Source organism: Loxodonta africana, chromosome 18 (genome assembly GCF_030014295.1).
Source record: "Loxodonta africana isolate mLoxAfr1 chromosome 18, mLoxAfr1.hap2, whole genome shotgun sequence".
Lineage (NCBI taxonomy): Eukaryota > Metazoa > Chordata > Mammalia > Proboscidea > Elephantidae > Loxodonta > Loxodonta africana.
The window spans coordinates 33,925,101-33,947,909 of record NC_087359.1 but is presented as its reverse complement, the minus strand read 5'-3'; the positions used below and the strand labels follow the sequence as shown (position 1 = coordinate 33,947,909).

The window sequence follows — 22,809 nt, the reverse complement described above, 5'->3', positions numbered from 1 at the left end:
AATCTTACGCATGTTTACAATGGCAGCTTAAAAGCCCCCTTCCCCCGTTAAGTTTTCCCTTTTTCCCCAAGCAGGTTTAATCTTCTCCAGTGCCTTCCCTTTGGACTTTGCTTTACCTCTCTTATAGTCATCTCTTTGAGCTATTTTGAACATCTGCCCCTCCCACTAATTGCAAACTCTTTAAAATCAAGGATTATACTTTGTTTTTCTAGTCTCCTGGCTCCTAGCACAGTATCACAAACAGATCATTAGGAAGGTTATCTGTTGTTTTGTCTGTCCATCATCCTTTCCTCTTTCTGTGGATAACAGAAACTCCTTGTGGGAAACCAGCCCTCCTTCACTCTCAATTCCACATTTCAGTGGGTTTCAGAAGTGACCACATGACCTAGCTTTGGCCAGAGGAACAGTGACCTATCAGGGCCAATGCGGATCACATCTGAGATTCTGACTGGTCATTTCTGTTACCACATAGGGAGCATCTGTTCATGGAATAAACACAGGAGAAAAGAAAAGGTAAGAAGAGAGATAGATATATTACATTAGAACCTGAGTCCAGCCACCCTAGACTCCCAAACCAAATCCATTGCCATCAAGTCAATTCTGACTCATAGCAACCATATAGGACAGAGTAGAACTGCCTCATAGGGTTTTCGAGGCTGTAGATCTTTACAGAAGCAGATTACCACATCTTTCTCCCATGGAGCAGCTGGTGGGTTCGAACTGCTGACCTTTCGGTTACCAGCCAAGTGCTTTAACCTCTGTACCACCAGGGCTCCCTCTGGACCTACTACCAGGAACTTTTTCAATTACATTAATTCCCTTGGGGTTTGTTCTTGGTCATTTGTTTGTTTGCTGAAGCTAATTTGAGATGAGTTTGACACTTGCAATGGAAAGCATCCTGTCATTCACTCATTCAACAAGTGTTTTTTTGACATAAAGTTCTATGAGAGTCCAAAAAAAGGCAATGATTACTACGTGACTGGGGTGAATCTGGGGAAGAGGTTGGTTCAAGGGGGGAGGCAAAGGCGGAGATGTTATTCCAGACAGAGGGAACAGCCTGAGCAGAAACCTGCAGACCTGAAAGTGTGTGGCTCATTTCTGGCCAACAGAGTTCCTAAAGAGCATGTTAAAGAACACTGTGATGGTTAAGATTGTGTGCCAACTTGGCTGGGCCATGATTCTCAGTGTTTTGGCAGTCTTATGATGTTGTGGTTTCTTCCCTGATGGAATTTGATGTGATCGCCCCCATAATGGGATCTGCTGTGAGTAGCCAATCGGTTGTGGGAAATTTTCCTTGGGCATGCGGCTTGAGCTAACAGCTTACCTGAGGTCTTGCCTGCTGATCTTGGGATTCATCAATCTTCAAAGCCTGTGAGCAACAGCCCTACTCTCCAACCTGCCGATCTTGAGTTCACTAGCCCCTGTGGCTACATGAATCAGGAGAAGCTTCTATTCTGACCCAAGAACTTGGAATGTTACAGCTTCTACAACCATGTAAGCCATTCCCTTGATATAAATCTCTCTCTGTATACATATTTATAAGTTTTATTGGTTTTGCTTTGCTAGAGAACCCAGCCTAAGACAAACACCAAGAATTAGGGCAAGAACCAGATTCTTAAGGGGCTTTGTCAGCCATGCCAAGGAGTTTAATACTTTGACCCAAGGAAGGTGTTTAAATTGTACAGTATTTTTTTAAATATATGTCTGGCATGTGGAGAATGGATTGGAAAAAAGAGAATCTAAAGTCAGTTCAAATACTCCCAGCAAGAGAAGATGGAGGTCTGGGGCAGCCCAACACTGGTTACAGCTGTCTTCTCTCAGCCCTGTGGAAGTTACCTCTTAGGGATAAGGACTCTGGAGGTGCCATTTAGAGAACTAATAACTCAATCTGAGGTTTTAGAGGAATTTCCTTAGATCCCAGGTAACATTTGATAGGATCCTTTGGGAGACAATACCCCTTATTAATTGTCTAATTCTAACACTAATGGTGGGGAGGCAAGCTCAAGACTGGTTGGAGAAAAAGATGCTTTGTGTGAGTGGGACCTTGACAATGTCACTGATGCCTGTGACCAGCCCTCCTTCCCTCAGACACAGGAGAAGGGGAAAGGAGTCATTCTGGAAGATCTTCTGGAGTGGGGAACAAGCACTGATGTAAAGGAGGAACACCATGGTGCAGGGGCCAACAGAAAAGTGGTTGTTCAGAGAATTAGAACCACTCTAACAAAATTGTGGGCAGAACAGAACTGACTAGGTGAGGTACAGGAAAGCAACTTGGCTGTAACTGAAAGCATGGTGGAGAGTAGACCAGTGAGAGAGGAAGAGGAAGGGGAGGGGGCCAGGAGCCTTGTTCCTGTGGTGAGAGGGGCCTTTCCTGGCTTTTCTCTAGCTTGGTACTCCACACCTGGAGTCCTGGAGTCATTCCGTGCTTCTCGAAGCTGTACATCTGGATCCCAGAGGAAGAAGGATCCTTGACACATCTCTCCTGCAAAGAGGGAAGTTTCTTGGCTCCAGGCTCTGAATTTTCAGCATCATATTCCATTTCTCTTGGTGGGAAGCCAACCCTTTCTGGGGGATTCAGAGCTCTGGACTTTCCTGTGCTTGCTGCTGGTGGGCGGAGAGTGGAAAGGGAAAGTATTGCTCAGTAGGAAGGGCTTGGCTTGCCTCAGGTAGTGGCAGGAGGCTGGGGGGGGGAGCCCCCAAATGTCGTTCTTCTCAGGGCCACCCTTTCCCGGGTGATTCTGATGCTCTAGGAAAGCCATACCTGTTGGCAGGTGGGGCAGGCAGCTCAGGGGGAAGAAAGGCTGTAGAGGAAGTGAAATAGGTGCCCATCACAGGGTTGTGGGGAAAATTAAGTACACTGTATGGGCATGACTGGCATATGACATGAACCAGCTCTCTTTCCCTGTGACACTGAGCCTTCTGGGTCAGGGCCTCTGATTTTCCCCTCCTCTAGGGTGCTCCTGATTCTGAGGGGTGTATCTGGGGGGAGCCCAGGCTGAGGAGAGTAACTGAGTATGCCTGGAGGACAGATGTCTTGACAGCTGGGAAGTGGATCCAGGCAGCACAAGCCAGAGTAGCCATTAGACAGTGAGCCAGGCTGCCTGGCTTTGGATCCCAGCTCAGCCATTTGCCAGCTACGTGACCTCGGACAAGTCACTCCACCTCAATGTCCTCATCTCTAAAATGGGGATGGTGATAGTAGATTCTACCTCATGGGGTTAAGGGATTAAATGAGCTAATGTGTCTAAGTGCTTAGAACAGTTCCTAGAAGATAGTAAACAAAAACCAAACCAAATCTATTGCCGTCGAGTAGATTCCTACTGGTGGTGACCCCATGTGTCACACAGTAGAGCTGCTCTATAGGATTTTCTTGGCTGTGGTTTGAACTGACAACCTTTAGTGCAAAAACGTTTGCACCACCCAGAGACCTGACAAATAGTAAGAACTCAATAAATTGGCTATTATTGTTATCCCTCCCTCTTCGGGCAAATGAAGCAAGTTTGTATCAGCAGTCCTTTCTCTCTTCCTCCTTCCCTCCCTAGCTTATCTCATTCTTTTTCATCCTCAGTGACTGCCTCTGGAGAATACAATCCAACACAGATCCTTTTAGAAAAGCAGGTTTATTGGTCGGGCTGCTCACCAGGACACAGCAACGTGAGACTCTCCCCAGAGCCCACAGGAAACGGCATCTGCCCACAGCTCAGCCCCCTTCAGCCCATCAGCACCAAGGGACTTCGTCCCACAACCCCCCTCCCCCCTCAGCTGATGTGTCTCCAACCATTCAGAGGAGAGAAGGGAACCAAGAAAAGGAAAAAAAAAAAAAGCAAAGCATTATATTGTATAAAAGCTCTGTGTCCCCAGTCTCCCTCCCATGTCTTCCTGCCCTCCCCCCACCCCTTAAAACACTTAGCTGCAATACTAAAGAGCAGAGCTAGGAAAATAAGGTGGGGGGAGGGGAGGAAAGGAGGAGGCCCTCCAGCTCTCTCTTTGCACTTCAACTGGATAGGAAGGGAGTTGTCCTTGCTTCTGACCAAACCCACTGCCGTCAGTGGATTCAGACTCGTAGTGATCCTATAGGACAGAGTAGAACTGTCCCATAGAGTTTTCAAGGAGCACCTGGCGGGTTTGAACTGCCAACCTGTTGGTTAGCAGCCATAGCGCTTAACCACTATGCCACCAGGGTTTCCTTGCTTCTGACAAGCCACCTTTAATGGGAGACTGAAGTGCCCTAGGGAGTCCCTGGCCAGCAGATGACGGAAACGAGGCCCTCACACTGGATGCAGCAGCCCCTCACCCCCAAAGATTTAGGAAAGGCACACAGGGGGGCAAAAACCGATGAGGTCTTGGCAAGTTCTGCAGCATTTGGATCTAGCTCCAGGGAAGGATCTCGATAAGAAACTGCCAGGAGTGAGCCAGGGCTGGGGCTGCTCAGTACACGGGGATACTGCTCTTCCCACCTGCTCTCCAGCTGCTTTCAGCTTGGGGCCCTGGCCTTTGGCACTTTGCTCTTCCCAGTTGGCCTCCTTGCGAACTCCCAGCCTTCCACAACCTGCTGCTGCCCCATTCCAGGACCCTAATTTTTCTGGGCTTTCAGAAATGGGCTGCCCCTGGGGGCATCACCCAGACCCCAGTTGAAAGGTCAGGTGAGGTTGACCTCTCTCTTCTCTGTGCTTTCTCGTGCTATCCTTCTCCCTGATCCCGAAGACAGTCCTGCTGTTCTTAAAAGAACCCCAGCAAAATAGGATTCTTGTCCTGTTTCTCATGCTACTAGTAAGGGGAACTCTCTTCTCTTCACCCATTTCCACCTTCTGCTACTATTTTCCCATTCTCCTTCCCAAAGCCATAGCCATGTGCTCCTGTGTGCATGTGTATAAGCAGGTAAGCGTTCCTCACCCCACTCCCTGGGCTCCAGCCTTCCTTGCTGGGAACCTTTGCAGACATAGCCTGGGCTGGACCCTCACCCAGGGTCATGGCTCACTCTGCCCTCTCTATCTCATTGCCCCAGTTTTCCCCCAAAGCTGCTTTCATATCCTTCCAGTAGGGGGACTTCCCATCCGGACAAGGGTCCCATGGGGTTCACTTTTCTCTCTTAGGGTGATTTTGGCTTTGAAGCCCCCAGGGACCAGGATGAGGCGGCAGAAGAGCTCCGTGAGCAGGAATGACAGCGGCTGGGTGTGGGGCGGGGGGCGGGGGGGGGGTGCCAAGGGCGACGGGGTGAAGGGAAAGGCAGCATGTCCCAAGCGGGCCCAACCGTGGAAATGACAGCAATTTCCTCTAGGATCCCCAGCTTGGACAACCAGGAGATTGATCACTCTCCTTCCCATGTCCACCCCATCTATGGCCAGACTGGGGCTGTGCATGGTGGGGGCTGCCTCGCCTCCCACATTTTTTCTTTTTGGACAGCTAGGAGACTTGGATGGGGTGCTTCCGGAAGGGAGGTGTTTTCAATTTAATAAAATCTCAGCCAGTTTAGGGCCGTGACAGAATGCAAAAGAGAAAGTTCGGAAAGGGGCAGGGGAGGAGACAGGCAGAGCCCCGAGCCCGGCTCAGTCGCTGTCGCTCTTGTCCACCAGCACGGCGTCCGACTCCTCGGTGATCTCCAGCAGTGTGTGCACATCGGGACTGCTCCCGCGCAGCAGGTCTGCGGCCTCGCTGCGCTCCGCGCCACCCTCCTCTTCGTCGGCGCCCACCTCCACCATCTCGGTGGCCTTGACCACCTCTACCTCGCCCTCGCGGATCTTCTTGACGTGGAAGGTGAAGGGCGGCACCTTATACACAGCGGTCTTGGAGCGTGCGTACACCACGTGGTCCGGCGTGAAGGACTTGCGCAGCTTGTCTCTGGAGGTTTTGAGCTTCTCACGCCGCTCGGCTGGGACGAGGCGCGTGCCCAGCTTGTTCATGCGCTTCTCTAGCGTGTGCCGGGTCTTCTCCAGGTTCTCCTTGGTCTTGAGGCGCGTCTTCTCCAGGTTCTCACGGGTGCGCACCTTGGTCTTCTCCATCTTCTCCTTGGAGAAGGCCTTCTTGAAGTCGTCCACGCGCCGCAGGCCGCTGCGCTTGATGCGCTCAGCGCGCGACTCCTCGATGACCTCCTCCACCTCCACCGCCTCGTCCGAGGACAGCTCGGGTGCCTGCGCGTCCTCCTCGGGCCGCTCGCCCTCACCCAGCTCGTCGCCCTCCTTCTCAGGCAGCGCCTCCGAGTCCTTCAGTGACTTGCTGATGCTCAGTTTGGCTGGCAGCTTCACTTCATCCTAAGAAGAGAGGAGAGACGAGGTGGTGAGAGAGAAGGGGGACTGGGGCCGGGCGGCGGGGCAGGGCGCTGGGCAAAACCAGCCGGGGTGGTGGCGATCCTGGGGAGTGCGTGGGGAGAAGAGGAGGAACCTCGTGGTCCCGTGAGTCGACCTCGACTTGGCTAGCTGTTGCATCCCCAGTGCCTGGCACAGAGCTGGACACCTTGTGAGCGCTCAGTAAATGCGTTTAATGAATGTTTACCATATGGATGGTGAGAGGAAGGACGGAGAGACTTTGTAAAGGAATCGAGCTTTTTGGTGGGCATCGCAGGTCGGAAATCGACCTGAATTATAATTGCACTTCGGCTAAGTATCTCCGGGGTCTTCCAGCCCTGTCCTTGCATTCTACATCCACCCATCTTACACTAAGCCACCCTTTACCCCTGGCGGTTCCAAGGACCACTTGACTTTGGAAATGGGCAGAGCGCCCTCTGGTGGCCTAAGTCAGACACTGTCTGGCCCAGCCATAAAGAAAAGGGGCTTGGGGAAGGGCGCCTAGGTTAAATCTGAACCCTGGTGGAGCAATGGTTGCGAACTTAGCTACTAACTAAAAGAACAGCGGTTGGAATCCACCAGCCGCTCCTTGGAAGCCCTATGAGGCAGGTTTACTTTGTCTTATGGGGTCGCTATGAGTTGGACTCGGTCGCTATGAGTTGGACTCGACGGCAAAAGTTTTCTTTTTTTTTTTAGGTTGATGAGTGGAGACAGGGGGATGAACTCAAGCCAGTCTCAGGCGGCCCCCCAAGTAAGGTAGCTTGAAGGCAAGGTAAAGGGGGTACTTCTCCCAGACACATACCATTTCAGAACAGGCCTTGGGGAAGGAGGACTGTGGCCTACCCCAGCCCACCCTGACCACCCCTCCCCCCATACTTTTAGCTCCGCCAGTGGTCACTCTTTTTCCCCATAAAGTAATTGAGGGATCAATGAGGAAGCTGGCTGGAAGCCACGGACATGTTTTTTTTCCCCAGTCTGGACATTTCTCCTCCTGACTCTGACTTCCCTGCCTTGGAATGGAGGAGAGAGATTACTTTCCCATTCTTGCTTTTTTTTCCCCTAGAGCTGAGCTCAAGGGGCCAGGAGTAGGATGGTGGTCCCAGAATCTTTGTAGTCCTGTGGTCCGAGCCAGCTTTTCCCCCTCCCCCTGGGAGGATCCCAGCACCAGCACTGCTTTCCAAGAGCCTCACTCTGGACCAACATTTCAGAATCTCAGAACCATCTGCAGCAGGAGGTAGGTGAGGATGCACACAGAAAATGAGAGGGGGCATAACCAGGGCAAAAACAGGATCTGCTCTTTGTTCCAGGCTCTCTTTAGAGACCTCAGATGATGGAATGAGAGACAGTAGCTTTTATAGAGGGTTTTCTGAAGATTGTTTCCCAGAATTGAAAGAAAATACCATTTCCTGAGAAAATAAGGCAGCATAAACTGACCCCTCTCATAGACACACACACACACGCGCGCGCGCGCGGTCTGGTATCTCTGTACCACCTGCTATAGAAATTCCTTCCCTAGCCCCCAACCTCCTTCCTCTTCCCTCCCATCCACATCCCCCCAGAGTTTCCTGGTTTACACTGAGAACTAGGAACACCCCTTCCCAACTTCCTTCCCTCCCTGTCAATAGCATTAGCAGGGACAAAGAGGAATGCTGGCTCCACCTCTTCTCCCAGACTGAGCACCAGCTCTGCTGGGCACCAGGCCACCTCAGGCTTTCTTACTCAACTACACCTCCCAGCAGGCAAGGAGACCTGGGCACAGGGCATGCTGGGACTTGTAGTCTCCACCTGCCATAGCTGGCTTAGTACTGTTGTGGGCACTCTAGGCATTCTGTCCATCCCTCTGCCACTTATCAGTCACAGGGGTATTGTGGGGCATTTTTCTTGTGAGCATGGGAGGGTCCCAACCTCTCTTAGCACTCCCACTGATTCCAGTCGTACCTTCTGGGACTCCTTTTGCAATCATCCTCTCCCTCACTGCTACTCAAGGCCTTAGACATCATGTAGGACTCTCAGGATTTAGACTGTCTGCCCTACCTCTTCGTCTATCCCCATCCAGCATTTACGTGCAGCCCCAGTATTAAAAAATTTCAGCTCTGATCTCTCCTCCCCAGCCTCCCAGACTAAAACCCACCCACGCTCCAAATGGTGGAACTGGAGCCCCCCTTTCTCAGAGCTCAGACAATGTGGATGGGCTGGAGAAGGATTAGGATGATGGGTGGGGAAGAGTCAGGAAACAGTCCCAGCTGCTGGAAAACAAATCCACATTGTCTCCCTGCCCCAACCCCAGCATCTCTAATTCCCCCATGCCCCACCCCAACCCCTAAAGGCTGAGCTGGCTGGTTTTCCTGGCCTCTGGCTTCCTAGATAAAGGTCTTTGCCAGCTGAGCTGGAAAGTGAAATGGGCTTAGGAGAGAGCTGCAGACTTCCTGTAGCCAACCCCTTCTTCCTAGAGCCCGATGAAAAGAGAGGTTTATTTCTGGATTCAGGGTGGGGGCTCCCTGGTCCACAAAGGTACCTGGGAGGTCCAACCTCGTTCATTGTGGGCTTCCCTCAGGATGATAGCTTACACCAGAGAGCTGCCTTCTGGCTGAGAGGTCAGGATAGGGGAAAGAGCAATTTGACCTGTATCAAACCGGAACTCTGTTTTGACCAATGTCCAGTCAGCTGGCTCTGGAGTGGGTATACCACTGTGACTTTAACTTTTCCCCTCGATAACTGGATTTTCTCTTTTCTCCCCCTTTCTAGGCCAGGTTTCCCTCATGACTCAAAGCCCTGGAGTGCTCTCTTGGGCCGACTCATTCTGCCTGTTGCTATAACAACCACCAACACAATCGGAAATCACACCCCTCCCCCAACCCCGGGCACACAGGCCAGGCACCCTTGTCCCACTCGCATTTCCCTGGCAGAGCTCCCAAGCCAAAGGAGGGGCGGGGAGGGGGGGTGGCAAGGAGGGAGGGCCCTGCTTGTGCTGTTTTTCCGTTTTTATTAAACAAAACCACCACTCCCAATAGACATGTTTTCCAGAATTATCTTTAATGACCAGGTCTGAAAGAAAGCATGCATAGCTTCTCACTGCCCTGCCCTGCCAAGCACACACAGCCCCCCACCCAGGAAGGATCTAGAGGAGCCCCAGGGAGGTGCCCATCCCCTTCCTAAGATCCACTCCAGGTCCAGCCCTGCTGTAGAAACTTAAGACCCTCTGGTTTAGGAAGAAGATTGTTATAAGATTATAATTTAATTGAGCACCTACTATATGCCTGGGCCCTGACCAGGCACTTCACATTTGTCAAGGAGAAGGGACAAGTGTCACATGAGTCTGGGCAAGAGATTCTCTTGACTTAGAGGTAACCTGCTCTGTCCCTGACCATTGCCCAGGAATAGCCAGAGAGGACTTTGGAAAAGTGGGTAACTCAAGAGCCCTAGGATCTGCTTAGAGTCCATCAGAAAAGGCTGGAGATTGGGGGAGGCTGAAGGTGGGTAGGAAGGCCTTAAAAACTCAGGGTCTCCAATTCCACTGCCAAGATGAGGGAGCGAGAGACCCCCCGCAAAGGCAAGCAGAAAGGTCCTTCCCTTTTGCTACAGCATGAATTCTCAGGACGGCTGACATTGCCCCCAAGAGGGCAAACATCGATTCTTGCAGGGGAGAAAAAAATTCCTGGATATTACGATGGTGTGTGGCACAGTACATAAACAGATACACAGTATATCCATAGAATTAAAATTTTGTGAGGAAGGGGAACAATTGGAGGGGGGGAAGTCTAGGAAGACTCCTCAGGGATAATGAAAAAAAAAATTGAGGAACACTGGGTCATGGGGAAGCCAGAGGGTCCCCCCATCTGGCCTTTCCACGTTGGCAGCTTTTGGGTGCCCTGCCCAAGGCAGGACCTGGCAAACACAAGGGATCTCTTTGCAAAACATTTTCTAAAAAAACTGGAAAAAATAAGTGGAAATGTTTTCCCCAGCTACAAGGAGGGGGTGGGGAGGGCACAGAATAGACCCCAGGCCTGGGCCTCATGAGTGCCCTCTCCAAAGAGGCTCTGAGCCAAACTGGCCGGTCCCTGAGGAGGAGGCAGGAGCAGGGAGGGAAGGGGCTCAGAAGCCAAGGCACAGTTTCATGCAGCTTTGTGCAGGGCAGCATTTGGCTGCAGCTCAAGCGTGGTGGTTGGAGAGTCTACTGTTAAGACAGAAACCAAGGGAAAGGGGGAGGGCTCATCCCTTTGCCACCCACCCCCATTGCACACACCACATTCACCTGAGCCCTTCATAGCATGCAGTGTTGTCACAATACCCAGCACCCACTCACAAGGGGCAGTGGCTTGGAGGAGGACGCCAGCTCAGCACTGACCACCATTAAGTAGTGAGCTGATGGTGGACTGGAGCAACACCACATGTCCATGACCCCATGGACCCGAGAAACCCTACACACCCCCACCAGATGTCAGCTCCTCTGGGGTGGACAGAGGCCCCGGCTCTGGGTAATAGGGCAGAGTCCTACGCGTCTGGTCAAAGGGTGGGAGCTCAGGCACTCTCTCAGGCTTCAAGTCAAAGGGCTCAGTCTCAGGCAGGAGGTCAAAAGGCAGGATCTTGGGTGTGGCCATGTCAGAGGGTGCATTCAGCTTCTTCTTGGGCTAAGACGAGGAAAAGGGGTTTAAATCGGGCTTGGGATGTGTGCGGACAGGATGGGCTGAGAGAAAGAGGCTTTGGTGGGCATGCAGAGGTGGGGCTGTGAGTAAGGAGAAGGAGATGGGTCACTCCATGTATTAGGGTAGAAGAAAACCACATTTTAATGTTTCATCAAGAGGGTCCTGGGCTTGAAAAGGGTGGGACAAACCCAGGTGCATGAACTAATAAACACAACCTAAACTGACCCCCCTCCCTTTCTCCCTCTAGAATCTTCCCCAGTGCCATCCCTGAGCTCCCACCCTCTATCCCTCCCCATCTGTAGTCTGGGATGTTGCTATTGGGTGGTTTGAACGGTGGGGGAAGAGGCTGCTGGGGGTGGAGAAGGAGTTTTCTAAGAGACCAGTTATTGGGTTCTAATTGGGGAGGCATAGATGAGTGAAAGAAGGCAAACAACTTCACTGTCCTCCCAGTCAGAGGCTGGTAATTCCAATTCTCATTATTCCCCCAGGCAGGGTAGACAGTGGGTGCCGCCCCGGATAAGGAGAGGGAGAGGCATGGAAGGGGACATCCTGGCCATTTCCCTTTGGCCATGACCCCACCTCCTACCTCCCTTGCCACCCCCTTACGCCACCCACCCAAGATGCGCAGGGAGCTCAGGATCAAACACCAAGCTACTTTCCCTCCCGAGGAACCGAGCTGGCACTCTCGCATTGTGTAGTCAGGAGGAGTCAGGGGAGAAAGACAACTGGGCATACTACCAGAATCAGACAGCAGCAGTGTTCAGAGTAAGGCCTGCAGCCACAGAAAATCAAAGCAGCAGGCCCCAAGCTGTCCTGAGGTGCAGGGGAGGAGGTGAGGAGTGGCAGAGAGGCTGAGGAGAAAGGGAGCCAACATGGCCCTCACCTAGCCAGATGCATAGCTCATCCCAGGAGGACCAGTGGCTGGTTGGGGAGCTCTACTCCTTCCGCCCTGAGCCCCTGCCCTCCCACTGTCATTGGGCCAGGTGACACACATTGCCTCTGCTTCAGTGCTCATGGGCTGAGCAGCTAATGGCTACCACTCTTAGCCAGCACTGCATGCACACCCAAATACACACAGAGCAGACCCAGTGCTAGGACCTTGCAGCTCCCTCCTTGGGAGAATGAAGGAGCCATTCACCCTGATACCTGCCACAGTGCCCAGGAATGGAAGGAGGAGGTGAGCTGCAAATGTGGCAGAAGAAGGAAGATACCTGAGTTCTGACCCCAGCTTTGACCCCCAATCACTTGAGTGACAATAGGCAAGTGACTTCCCTTCTCTGGGACTCTGCTTAGCTACAAAACAAAAGAGTTAAAGTTGATTATCTCTAAGGCCTCTTCCAGCTCAAAAATTCTATGACAGTATGATGATACATTAATGAGGGTTTGGGTCAAAAAGATGGCACAAACCACCAGTCAACTTTGGGGATGATTGCTTCGCAGCAACACTCCCTCCCCTCTCACTATCCGTTGCCCACCATGTGCCATCTCCTCACTTTCTTGACTTTGATCTTTACAACAGTCAAATTTCACACACACATAACCTGGTAGGGAGAAGCAGGGGGATGAGATGATTACCTTTTGTCTTGGGAACCCCTAAAAACTCCCTCCCTGCTGTGGATCCAGTGGCCAGAAAAAAACCCAAAATCACCTCTTTTGAGGAAGAGAGTGGTAAGCACTCTGGCCTTTAGCTTTACGTGGGAGAGGGGTCAGAGTCCCAAATTAGAAATATTTTTTGGACAAAGGTTTGGGGCTCTTCCGGGGCCAGGCAGCCCTGATTCACTGTGAGTCCAGGAAGAAGCTACAGGTTGGTTTAGGAATTGGGGAGGAGAGGCCAGCAGGCCCTCATTCCAGCCCTGATTTCTTCCCCTTTAATGCCCACGAGCCACCTAATCCCTTAAATGCTTCCTGGTTCTGTCTCCAAGCACTTGGAGCAGGCCTGATGGGTCTTCGCTGTGGTCCATTTGTGGGTCACTAACTTTGCCCCATCTAAACTGCTTCGGCAAACATTTATTGCCAATCCAATTTATCCCCCTTTCTGGACTCTAGAAGATCTCTGATAATATCCAGATGGATGCCTGGGAGAATTGGTTCTTTGCTGATCACAGCTGCTCTCCTTTGCATGGCGTTTTAGAGCAGCCATTGTCCCGTCCACAGCCTGGCCTGATCCTCCCAGTAGCCCTCAGTCCACTAACCCCTAGTTACTAGAATTCACTCATCTCATTCACCTATGTCACCTGATAGGATGGGGGCTAACCCGTTAGTTTTTGTTTGGGGGACAGAGAAGGAAACACCAGAGGATAGTAGTGCCTTAGAAGTGAGTCAAAGTGAAGACTGATATCCTGGGGTGGGAGTGCTGGATTTATTTTTGGGAGCCTGTGTGTGGAAATGGGTCAAATACGAACTTTAACCTGTAAAAATTATGATGTTTAGGAGTTCCTTAGATCCAAGGTGGGGCCACACAAGGGATTTCCTCCTTTCTTGTCCTGGAAAAGGGTGTGGGAAGCCAGATGGCCTGATCCCACAGCTGGGCCTTCCCATCCCTTCATTATCCGCCATACCCTGCCCCCACTGCCACATCATTGAGTCCCACATCTGGAGTGGGTGGGAAATACTGCATCCCCTCCCCTGCTCCCACTCAGAAGAGCTCATTCACCCCATCCTCTGGGGACCTTTCCAGATCAGTCAATCTCGTTCTCTCTGTGTGTGTCTCCCCTCCCCACCCCCACCCCCCGCTGCCTGGCACCCAAGCATCCTAACCCCTCAGACTGACTTGACCATAAATGCTGCAACCCCCAGTCTTCCCTATTAGGCTTGCCAAGGCGCAGAGCTATTTTTACCTCATTCTCTTCCCAGGCCTGCAGACCTCAAGGAGGAGTGGCCTCTGCTCCCTTCCAGCAACTGAGTATCCCACCACCTCTCCCCGACCTGGAACATCTGCTCAGCAGCTCAGGGAAGTTCTGCTTCCCCCAGCCCCACCCTTGTTGCTTGAATCTTTCCCTTACACCTGGCCTCCTCCTGGGGTTGGGATCATTTCAGTATTTAGTTATTTCCCTTGTGGTTTGGGGGCTCAGCCCACAGTTTGAGCCACTTTTTCTACCTCAACTCTGTATCCGCCCCTACCCACCAGCCCTGGTTTAGTACAGATGCAATCAAAGTCAAAGCCACCCTGTGATTAGAACCTTAACCCCTCTGCCCACCTACACACACACAATTTACAAAAGGAAGTCCCTAGCCTTTGCACAGATGTACCTCTCCCTCCTTCCCTGCCCTTCTCTCAGAAGCTCCATCTTTGCCATAAGGAGGTTTACCTCCAGCCCAAGAACTTTTCCAGGCTCTTCGGTTTGGGACATTTAGAGTGGGAAGGGTCACCCATCTGAACCCTTCATGGCGACCCTCTACCATACTAGGCTGTGGGGAAAAGTTAGAGCTGGCTTGCTGTCCCTACCCCTGTCTTGTTCTTCCTTGATGTCCCCCAATGCTAAGCTGGGTTCTTTAAAAAAAAATCTCACAAGTCTCCCGCCGCCCCCCAATCCTGGTTCCTCCAAGCAGCTGGATTCTGAAATGGAACAGCGCTGGAGAAGCCTTTCCATCAGATACAGTTGTAAGGGGCAGGGGGAGACAAAGCTTCTTAAAGGTCAAGTGTCTCTAGGGAGCAGTGGGTAGCTCTGTTCCTCCACCACCTCCTCAGATAGGTGTCCCCTCTCCCCTCCCTGTGTCCCCTCTCCCCAAACACCTGTCCCCAAAATGCCCTGGTCCTGCGGGCCTGTGGTCGCCTGCATCTCTCTTAGCTCCTTCTAGAGAGACCAAGCCAAGGACAACACTGCTAGACCAGCCCCAGAGCAGCCCTCTGACAGGGCCCATCACCTAGGGGGCTTGAGGAACCTAGGCTTTCTTTTCTTTCTATTCCCTTCGGTAGGGAGAGGAAGGGGAGGGAAGAGCATAGACTACCACCCACCATGGTTTCCCCTGGGGTAGGAGCATGAACCAGGCCTGCTTTTGGGAAGCAGGGAGGAGGAGAGGGTGGGCACATTCCTGCCCAGCCCCAAATGGCCAAGTCCTCCACTCAGGACCACTCTTAATGGGATTGGGGAAGGGGAGTGTACAGGACCAGCAACACTGAAATTACAGGTTTACTTGGGGTTATGATATGAAAATTACGTTTTTATCAAGGTGGGAGAAATGGGGAGAGATGCAACAGAGGTCAACAAGCGGCCGGGCGGAGCCTGGGGCACGCCAGCGTCTTCCCGCCAGCTGCTAGTCGGCGGGAGCAGCCACTGCTGCTCCGCAGCCCCCGCCCACGGAGGCATGCGGGGTGATTCACTGCGCCCAGACCCTGGCGGGGCTTGGCCTCCCCCTCCACCGCCCCTCTTGCATTCCGACGCCGCGCCCCCGCCCCCCCGCCCCCCGCGTCTGCCTCAGGAGCCAAGGGTGCGGGCGCGCAGCAGGCTAGTGTGTCCCCAAGGTCCTGGAAATGTCCGGAGGCCACGGGCCGACTGCAGCCCGGGGACGCGGGTGGGCAGTGGAGGCTGCTGCGTGGTCGGTGGTGGGGGGACGCTGGCAGTCCCGTCTCTGGCCTGGCGCGGTCCCCGCGGGTGCGTGCCTGAGCCCTGAATCACCCGCTATATCGGGCGGGACGCGCCGGAGGCCCAGCCCGGGGCAACACAGCCAGTGTCCGCTTACAGCGGGCCCCAGCGGCCGCCAGGGACCCCTAGTTTTCCCCAAAACTTTCCCCAAGGAGGAAGACGTTTGACAGAGCCAAGTTGGAAGCGGTCTGCGAGGGGCAGAATTCCCGAGTCCAGCCCCCCAACTCGGTCCTGCTACAAACTTGACACGTGAAGGAGAGGGCGGAGTGGGGAGGCCGGGGTGCAGAGCGCACTCCCGCAGTTGCCTGCTCCCCCCACCCCATCCAACCCCAGTCGCGCTTGTCAGAAGTCAGAAGAAGGGTGGGTCTCCGAGCGCCCGGGCCAGGTTGGTGGGATGATCGCGCGGCTGGCAGGTCCCCCCACCCCAAGCCCTGGGCTGGGGACGGAGCGCTGGGCGCGGGAGCTCTGGGCGTGGTCCGCTCCCTCGGCTCACCTGGTAGATCATGACTTTAAAGTTGCGGCGCCGCAGCAGCTCGGCCTCGTTGACCTCCAGCTTCTTGATTTGGCCGGCCTGGCGCTCCAGGCTGCCGCGCACGGTCTTCACGTTGACGCTGACCTTGCGCACCTTCTCCAGCAACTTGCTCACGGTGTTGCTGGTGGTGGCGTGTGCCTTGCCCAGCTTGCTCAGCTCGCCCTGGATGCTCTGGACGGCGCCCTCCATCTCCGCCTGCCGCTCCTCCAGCTGGGCCTGGGTCAGCTGGATCTGGTCGACTGCGCCGATGATTTTGTCCAGAAGGCTCAGCACCAGCACGCCGTTCACCTGGTCGGACTTGATCAGTTCCTCAGATCCGGCCCCCGACGGCTCCTCGGCCGCTGGCGCCCCCACGAGGGAGGGCCCCGGGCCCCCGGCGTCCGGGTACCCGGGGAGCGGCTGCTCGATGATATGGAGCTGGGTGTCCTCCATGGCTACCCGGAGCCGCGCGGGCCCGGACGGATGGAGCTGGAGCGAGAGCGGGAGCCCCGGAGAGGAAGAGGAGCAAGAGGAAGAGGAGCGCGCGAGACCCGGGCGCAGAGGAAACCCGAGCCACGTCGGTGCGCCCCGGGATTGCGGCCAGAGCTGTGGGGCGGGGGTCGGCGCTCTCCCAGGCCAAACCCCAGAGGCTCGTCGCCTATTGGCTGGCCCTGCCCCAGAAAAGGTGGGGCCGGGGCAGAAGGGAAGGCCGACGAGGAGAGGGGGGAGCCGAGCCCGGTCTGAGAAGCGAGCGCCCCACCCTTCCCAGGATGGTTGGAATAGTTGGAGACGGAGACGAGGGCCTCCTCTGGAAGCGGAGGAGGCGGGAGTGGGACTAAGGCGGAGGAATGTGAGGTGGGGGAGGGAATCGGACCTGAGTGTTGCTTCACTTTGATTTCTCGCCTTTTCTGCTCCTCCGCAACCCCAACTGGCGACACCACCTCAGCCTTTTAAAAACTCTAGCGCTGGAAGTCAGGTGGACCGTGAGATCCTGAACTCAAAGCAAAATACTGCCTTTGCCTGCGCTCACACAGGCTTTTCGTAGGCTCTTCTGACCACTGCCCCCTAAAAGCTACCGACCAATGTTCCCAAAGCTTGAGGAGTTGTTTGGGGAAGGGGAGGAAGAGAGAACTTAAGTTAGGGTCACTGTTGTGAGGGACTGCGACGCTTCTAGGTTCCTCCTAGAGGGGCCGAAACTACGGGTGGGATTAAGACGGGCGACAAGATAGAAAGTCAGTCTTTTACCCACCTCTCATCACCTCGCTCTAAAAAAACAGCTTTTCCCAGAAGCTTCGCTGATACTAACCTGAGAGAGTAGAGTCTGGTAGCCCACCCATCTCTCTAGACCTCGAAGTGCCAGCGCTAACTTACAGAAAAAAAAAAAAAAAAATTACAGAGGGATCATGAAATCCCACCCCATCGTTTGACAGAAAGGAAAGGAGGACTCAGAGAGGGCAGTGACTTGCCAGAGGTCACACGCAGGTTAGTGTTGGCACTGACACTTGGGCTCAGGTCTCTAAACTCCTGCTCGCTTGCTCTTTCCACCTTAGTCCCCTGTATCTTTCAGTGGGACAGGGAGAGAGGCAAACATGGCTACTCAACACGTCCCGTTTGTGAGCCTCCTGGCCTGAGAATTTGCTGCAAATATATTTTCACCGAGATAGGTACAAACGAGCAGGCAGTTTCCAGCCAAGGGAGATCCCTTAGCTGAAGAGTTAAAGTCCAAGAAAAAGAGACTGCGGTCCCCAAGCCCTCCCCTCCCGCCCCCCATTTTGCTTGCTAAGACAGCACTGGAGCTGTGAGTTCCCTGATCTGTTCCAGCCTCCTTCCCCGCAGAGAAGCTGCAGACCTTTTCCCTGGTTGGGAAATCAAGCTTGGGTTTCCCCAGCTGGATGCGTTGATGGTCTCTGCAAAAGTTCCTCTCTAGTCTAGCACCATTATCAGGAAGCTGGAAAAACCACTCTGTGGGGACTCCAGGCTTCATAAATGCAATCAGAGAGCCCACCAACCCAGAAAGGAACTCCAGAGCCTCAAGTCTGGGTCAGTGTCCTCACAATTACTGAATAAGAATATTTCCTAACACTTCAATAGCTATTTCCTTAGAAACAAATAGGTTTCTCTTTTGAGGTTCAAGGAGAATGTACTGGTTCACAAAATCATATGTTGTAGATACATATAGTTGGTAGAACTGTCAGACTACCAGTTTATTTCCAAATTTGAGAGAAAACATATTACAGCAATTTAAGTTCCTTCCAATAAAGATTGATAAGGCTTTCAGGAAAAAAGAAGGGACAGTAGAGAACCTTGCTGAACCTTCCTAGGTTCTTACCGGGGAAAAAAAAAAATTAGATTATTTTAGCGGATAACACACAAAGCACACATTGCAAATAACACACAAAGGAATATAGTGGAAAAATTTTTTTCTTTCCACTCCTGTGCCCAGAAACTAGTTTCCTTCTCAGGAGGCAACAGTTGATACCATTTTCTTGTGCAAGCATCTGTAGACAGTATCTGCACATAAGATCAAATGTATGTATTGTTCGGTACCTTGCTGTGTTTCATTTATTAATTTATCTTGGAGGTTGAGCCGTATCATTGCATGTAGAACTGCCTCGTATTCCAATGTATGGATGTACTCTATTTAACTAGTTCCCTATTGATGGGCATTTACAGATTACAATTTAAACCTCATATTTTGGAGAAAATGCTGAAGAGAAGTTTTAGTTGTTTTGTTTTTTTGGTGGTTGTATGCTTGCTAAAAGGAATTACATGCACACCCACAGGAAAGTAATTCTATTCCCCATCTTCAATAAGGAATGCCAGTGTTTGTGGATGAGTCAAATTATGTCCCGGGGGTGGTCCAGTGAAAACATCTCTGACTCACTCGATGCCTCCTTAATGGAGAATTTTGTAGAAAAGGCCCTACCCCTGCATACCAATGTACAAGAAATATCTGCATCAACAAGTTTCTCTGACATTCCTCTTCTTTCCAAATGCTGGCTAAGCCCAACCAGGGGCAGGCAGAGCAGTGGTGCACTAGCTTTACCCACACTGACACCCAGAACTGGAACAGAACAATTTTTTCCAGAGAACTTCACTCCATGTCAGTGGACATAAGCAGTTTCCTGTCATTTGTAATTGCATTCAGCAAGCCATTTCTTGCATTCGGGGTTCATGTTTTGCCTTTTCCATTGCTCACTGTGTTTGCTGAAAGGCACATTGCTCCATTGTGTGCTTTGTGTCGCTCAGGCAGAGTCTGTAAAAGGGACAGAGAGGCCAAAGCAAACAACTCATTTGGCCCAGAAAAAGAACACCAGGATGCAACCGTGTCAGCAGCTGAAATCTCACAGAGCTCTATCGTATTCCTGCATCCATCCATGTATTCAACAAAGTGTAATTACTTACCACAGGCCAGCTATTGGACTGGGAACTTTAACGAGAATAAATAAAGTCCAATCCTTCCTGTTGAGAAGCTCACAGTGTGTCAGGGGAATTGTGGTTATGGTTGTTAGCTATTATTCAGTCAGCCTGACTTGAACAAAATTCTGCCCAGTCCTGCACCACTGGCTGATTTCCAGAAGCAGATCACCAGGCCTTTCTTCCTAGTCTCACTCTGGAAGCTCTGCTGAAACGCGTTCAGCATCATATCAACATACAAACCCCCACTGACATGACTGCATATGAGGTGCATGAGCCAAGAATCGAACCCAGGTCTCCTACATGGAAGGCAAGAATTCTACCACTGAACCACAAAAGCCTTTATCTAGCAGGGGAGACAGACCCATGAATAGTTTTTGATACAGTGTGGAAAGTGCTCCAGCAGCTTAGGGAAGGTTTCCACTGTTTCTTGGGGGAGCAGAGAAGGCTTCGCAAGGGAGAGTCCCCAGTGTAAAGTGGATGGAGATACAGGTATTCCTGGCAGTAACAACCACAGACATGGAAGTGCAGGGTGCTGAGGAAAAAGCCAGGCACTGCTCATCTCCCCATATCGTGGTTCTGCCTTAAGTCTTATTATATTCTTGGAGGCCCAGCCACGTGTGAGGGGTGCACTGTGCAATATGTTCCATTCAGCTTGGGATCCGTGCTGGGAAAAACCCCAGGGAGACACTGTGTTTTGTTAATACTAAACGGTCAGGATGAGTGATGTGTCTTCTCATCAGGGAAACCATCCAGGAGAGACTAGCTCTCAGCAGCTGGCTCACAGCTGCCACAGACAAAAGTGACTTTTTTTTTTCTCCCCAGCTTTATGGACACTATTCTTGTTCCACTCACATGCACGGTACATTCCCCTTCCAGAAAAATTCCTCCTTTCTTCCCCTTTAAACATTGATATATAGGGTAACTTTTCTGAATCAGATAGCAATCGGAATTATTCATTAGGTGCCTGAGGACATTGGTGGGTCAGTGGTAGAATTCTTGCCTTGCACGTTGGAGTCCTGGGTTTGATTCCCAGCAGAGCATACCCACCACCCGTCTGTCAGTGGAGGCTTGTGTGCTGCTATGACACTGAGCAGGTTACAGCCAAGCTTCCAGACTAAAAAGGACTAGCAAGAAAGGCCTGGTGATTGGCTTCCTGAAAATCAGCCAATGAAAACCTTATGGATCACAATTCCATCCAAAACTGATCACGGGATGGCACAGAACTGGGCAGTGTTTTGTCCATTGTATGCGAGGCCACCATAGCTAACGTTAACAACAACTAATGCACAGTTTGGTACTAGATACCACTCAAAGGACCCATGGTTTGCTGTGGGTAGGAGTTTTAGTCTCAGGGAAGCAGGGATTCAGGCTAACAAAATATCAAGAGAAGAAATTAATGACAATGCCATAAAACCTCTCTGCTGGCTGCTTTTCCTGTGCCCTGAACGTGCACTGGTCTGTTTTATCCTAAACACAGAAACTCCACACTGCATTGGTTTTACGCTCTGTCTCCTCAAGGTTTGGCCCATCCATTTTTTCCTTCTGTTCAAACTTCCTTGTGTTCTATAACTGCTGCTACTGATTCCTTGCCTCCAATCAGTCCTTAGGCTTCTGCAGTTCATTCAAAACGGGGCTTCTGCTCTACTAAAACAGTGCTCAGAAATCACTAATAATCTCTATATTCCACTAGTTACCCTGCCTTTTCTACTTTTATTTGAACTCTTCAAGGATTTAGCATTGCTGACCAATTTGTCCTTGAGACCCTCTCCTGTTGGCTTTTGTGATACTGTTATTTTTATTTATTTATTGTCCTGTTTGCTAGCTTAGTTTTTCTTCCATTTTTTAAAACAAAACCTTTATTGAGATACAATTCACTTACCATAAAATTCACCTATCTCAAGTGTACAAGCCAGTGGTTTTTTGGTATATTCTCAGTTGTGTAACCATCACTACATCAATTTTAGAATATTTTAATCATCCCCAAAAAAACCTCCAGTCAATCCCCATTTCCCTCCCAACTCTTTCCCCTGTGCCTCAGCCTCTAAAAACCAACCAAACCCAAACCCGTTGCCGTCCCTATAGGACAGAGTAGAACTGCTGCCATAGGGCAACCGCTAATTTTCTCTCTATGGATTTGCTTATTCCCGACATTTCATATAAAATATAAGTAGGGATTATACAATAGGTGGTCTTCTGTGACTGGCTTCTTTCACATAGCACAATATTTTCCTTTTTTTTTTTAAAGCCTTGAGTTCTTATGCAAGTGGTCTTATACGATATTTGTCCTTTTGCGACTAATTTCACTCAGCATTATGCCCTCCAGATTCATCCATGTTGCGAGATATTTCACAGATTACTCATTGTTCTTTATCATTGCATAGTATTCCATTACGTGTATGTACTAAAATTTGTTTATCCATTTGTCTGTTGATGGACACCTAGGTTGTTTCCATCTTTTTGCTGTTGTGAACATTGCTGCAATGCATACATTTATCCGTGTGATGGCTCTTATTTCTCTAGGTGTGGGATTGCCGAATCATACGGAACTTCTATTTCTAGCTTTTTAAGGAAGCACCAAATTGATTTCCAAACTGGTTGTACCATTTTACATTCCCACCAGCAGCGCATAAGTGTTCCAGCCTCGCCAATATTTATTATTTTGTGTTTTTTTGGATTAGTGCCAACCTTGTTGGAGTGAGATGGTATCTCACTGTAGTTTTGATTTGCATTTCTCTATCGGAAACCCTGGTGGCATTGTGGTTAAGTGCTATCTATGGCTGCTAACCAAAGAGTCAGCAGTTCGAATACACCAGGAGCTCATTGGAAACTCTGTGGGGCAGTTTACTCTGTCTCATAGGGTTGCTATGAGTCAGAATTGACTTGTCGGCAACAGGTTTGGGTTTTCGGAATGGCTAATAATCGTGGTGGCGTAATGGTTAAGTGCTATGGCTGCTAACCATAAGGTCAGCAGTTCAAATCCACCAGGTGCTCCTAGGAAACCCTATGGAGTAGTTCTACTCTGTCCTATAGGGTCGCTATGAGTCGTAACCAACTTGACAGCGATGGGTTTGATTTTTTTTGTTGTTTGTTTGTTTAATAATCGTGAGCATTTCCTCATGTATCTGTTAGCAGCCTGAATGTCTTCTTTGGTGAAGTGTCTGTTCATATCCTTTGCCCATTTTTTAATTGGGTTATTTGTCTTTTTGTTGTTGAGGTGTTGCAGTATCTTGTAGATTTTAGAGATCAGACCCTTGTCAGATATGTTGTAGCCAAAATTTTTTCCCAGTCTGTAGGTAATCTTTTTACTCTTTTGATGAAGTCCTTTGATGAGCATAAGTGTTTGGTTTTTAGAAGCTCCCAGTTATCTAGTT

The 22,809-nt window shown here is 51.1% G+C and overlaps 1 protein-coding gene across 1 annotated transcript; it reads right to left on the bottom strand.

The window, feature by feature from the left end:
* Positions 1-3,601: 3,601 nt before the first annotated feature.
* CAVIN1 (caveolae associated protein 1) lies at positions 3,602-16,625 on the bottom strand. Its single transcript, XM_003414240.4, has 2 exons — positions 16,001-16,625; positions 3,602-6,248 (listed from the first exon to the last, which is right to left on the bottom strand). Exons 1-2 carry the CDS (start codon positions 16,469-16,471, stop codon positions 5,547-5,549), a joined length of 1,173 nt encoding a protein of 390 aa, XP_003414288.1. The 5' UTR covers positions 16,472-16,625; the 3' UTR covers positions 3,602-5,546.
* Positions 16,626-22,809: the final 6,184 nt, after the last annotated feature.

Coding starts and splice junctions, on each gene's coding strand:
- CAVIN1 (XM_003414240.4), bottom strand. CDS start 16,471: ATGGAGGACACCCAGCTCCATATCATCGAGCAGCCGCTCCCCGGGTAC. Junction 6,249..16,000: donor TTAAAGTCATGATCTACCAG/GTGAGCCGAGGG, acceptor CTCTCTTCTTAG/GATGAAGTGAAGCTGCCAGC.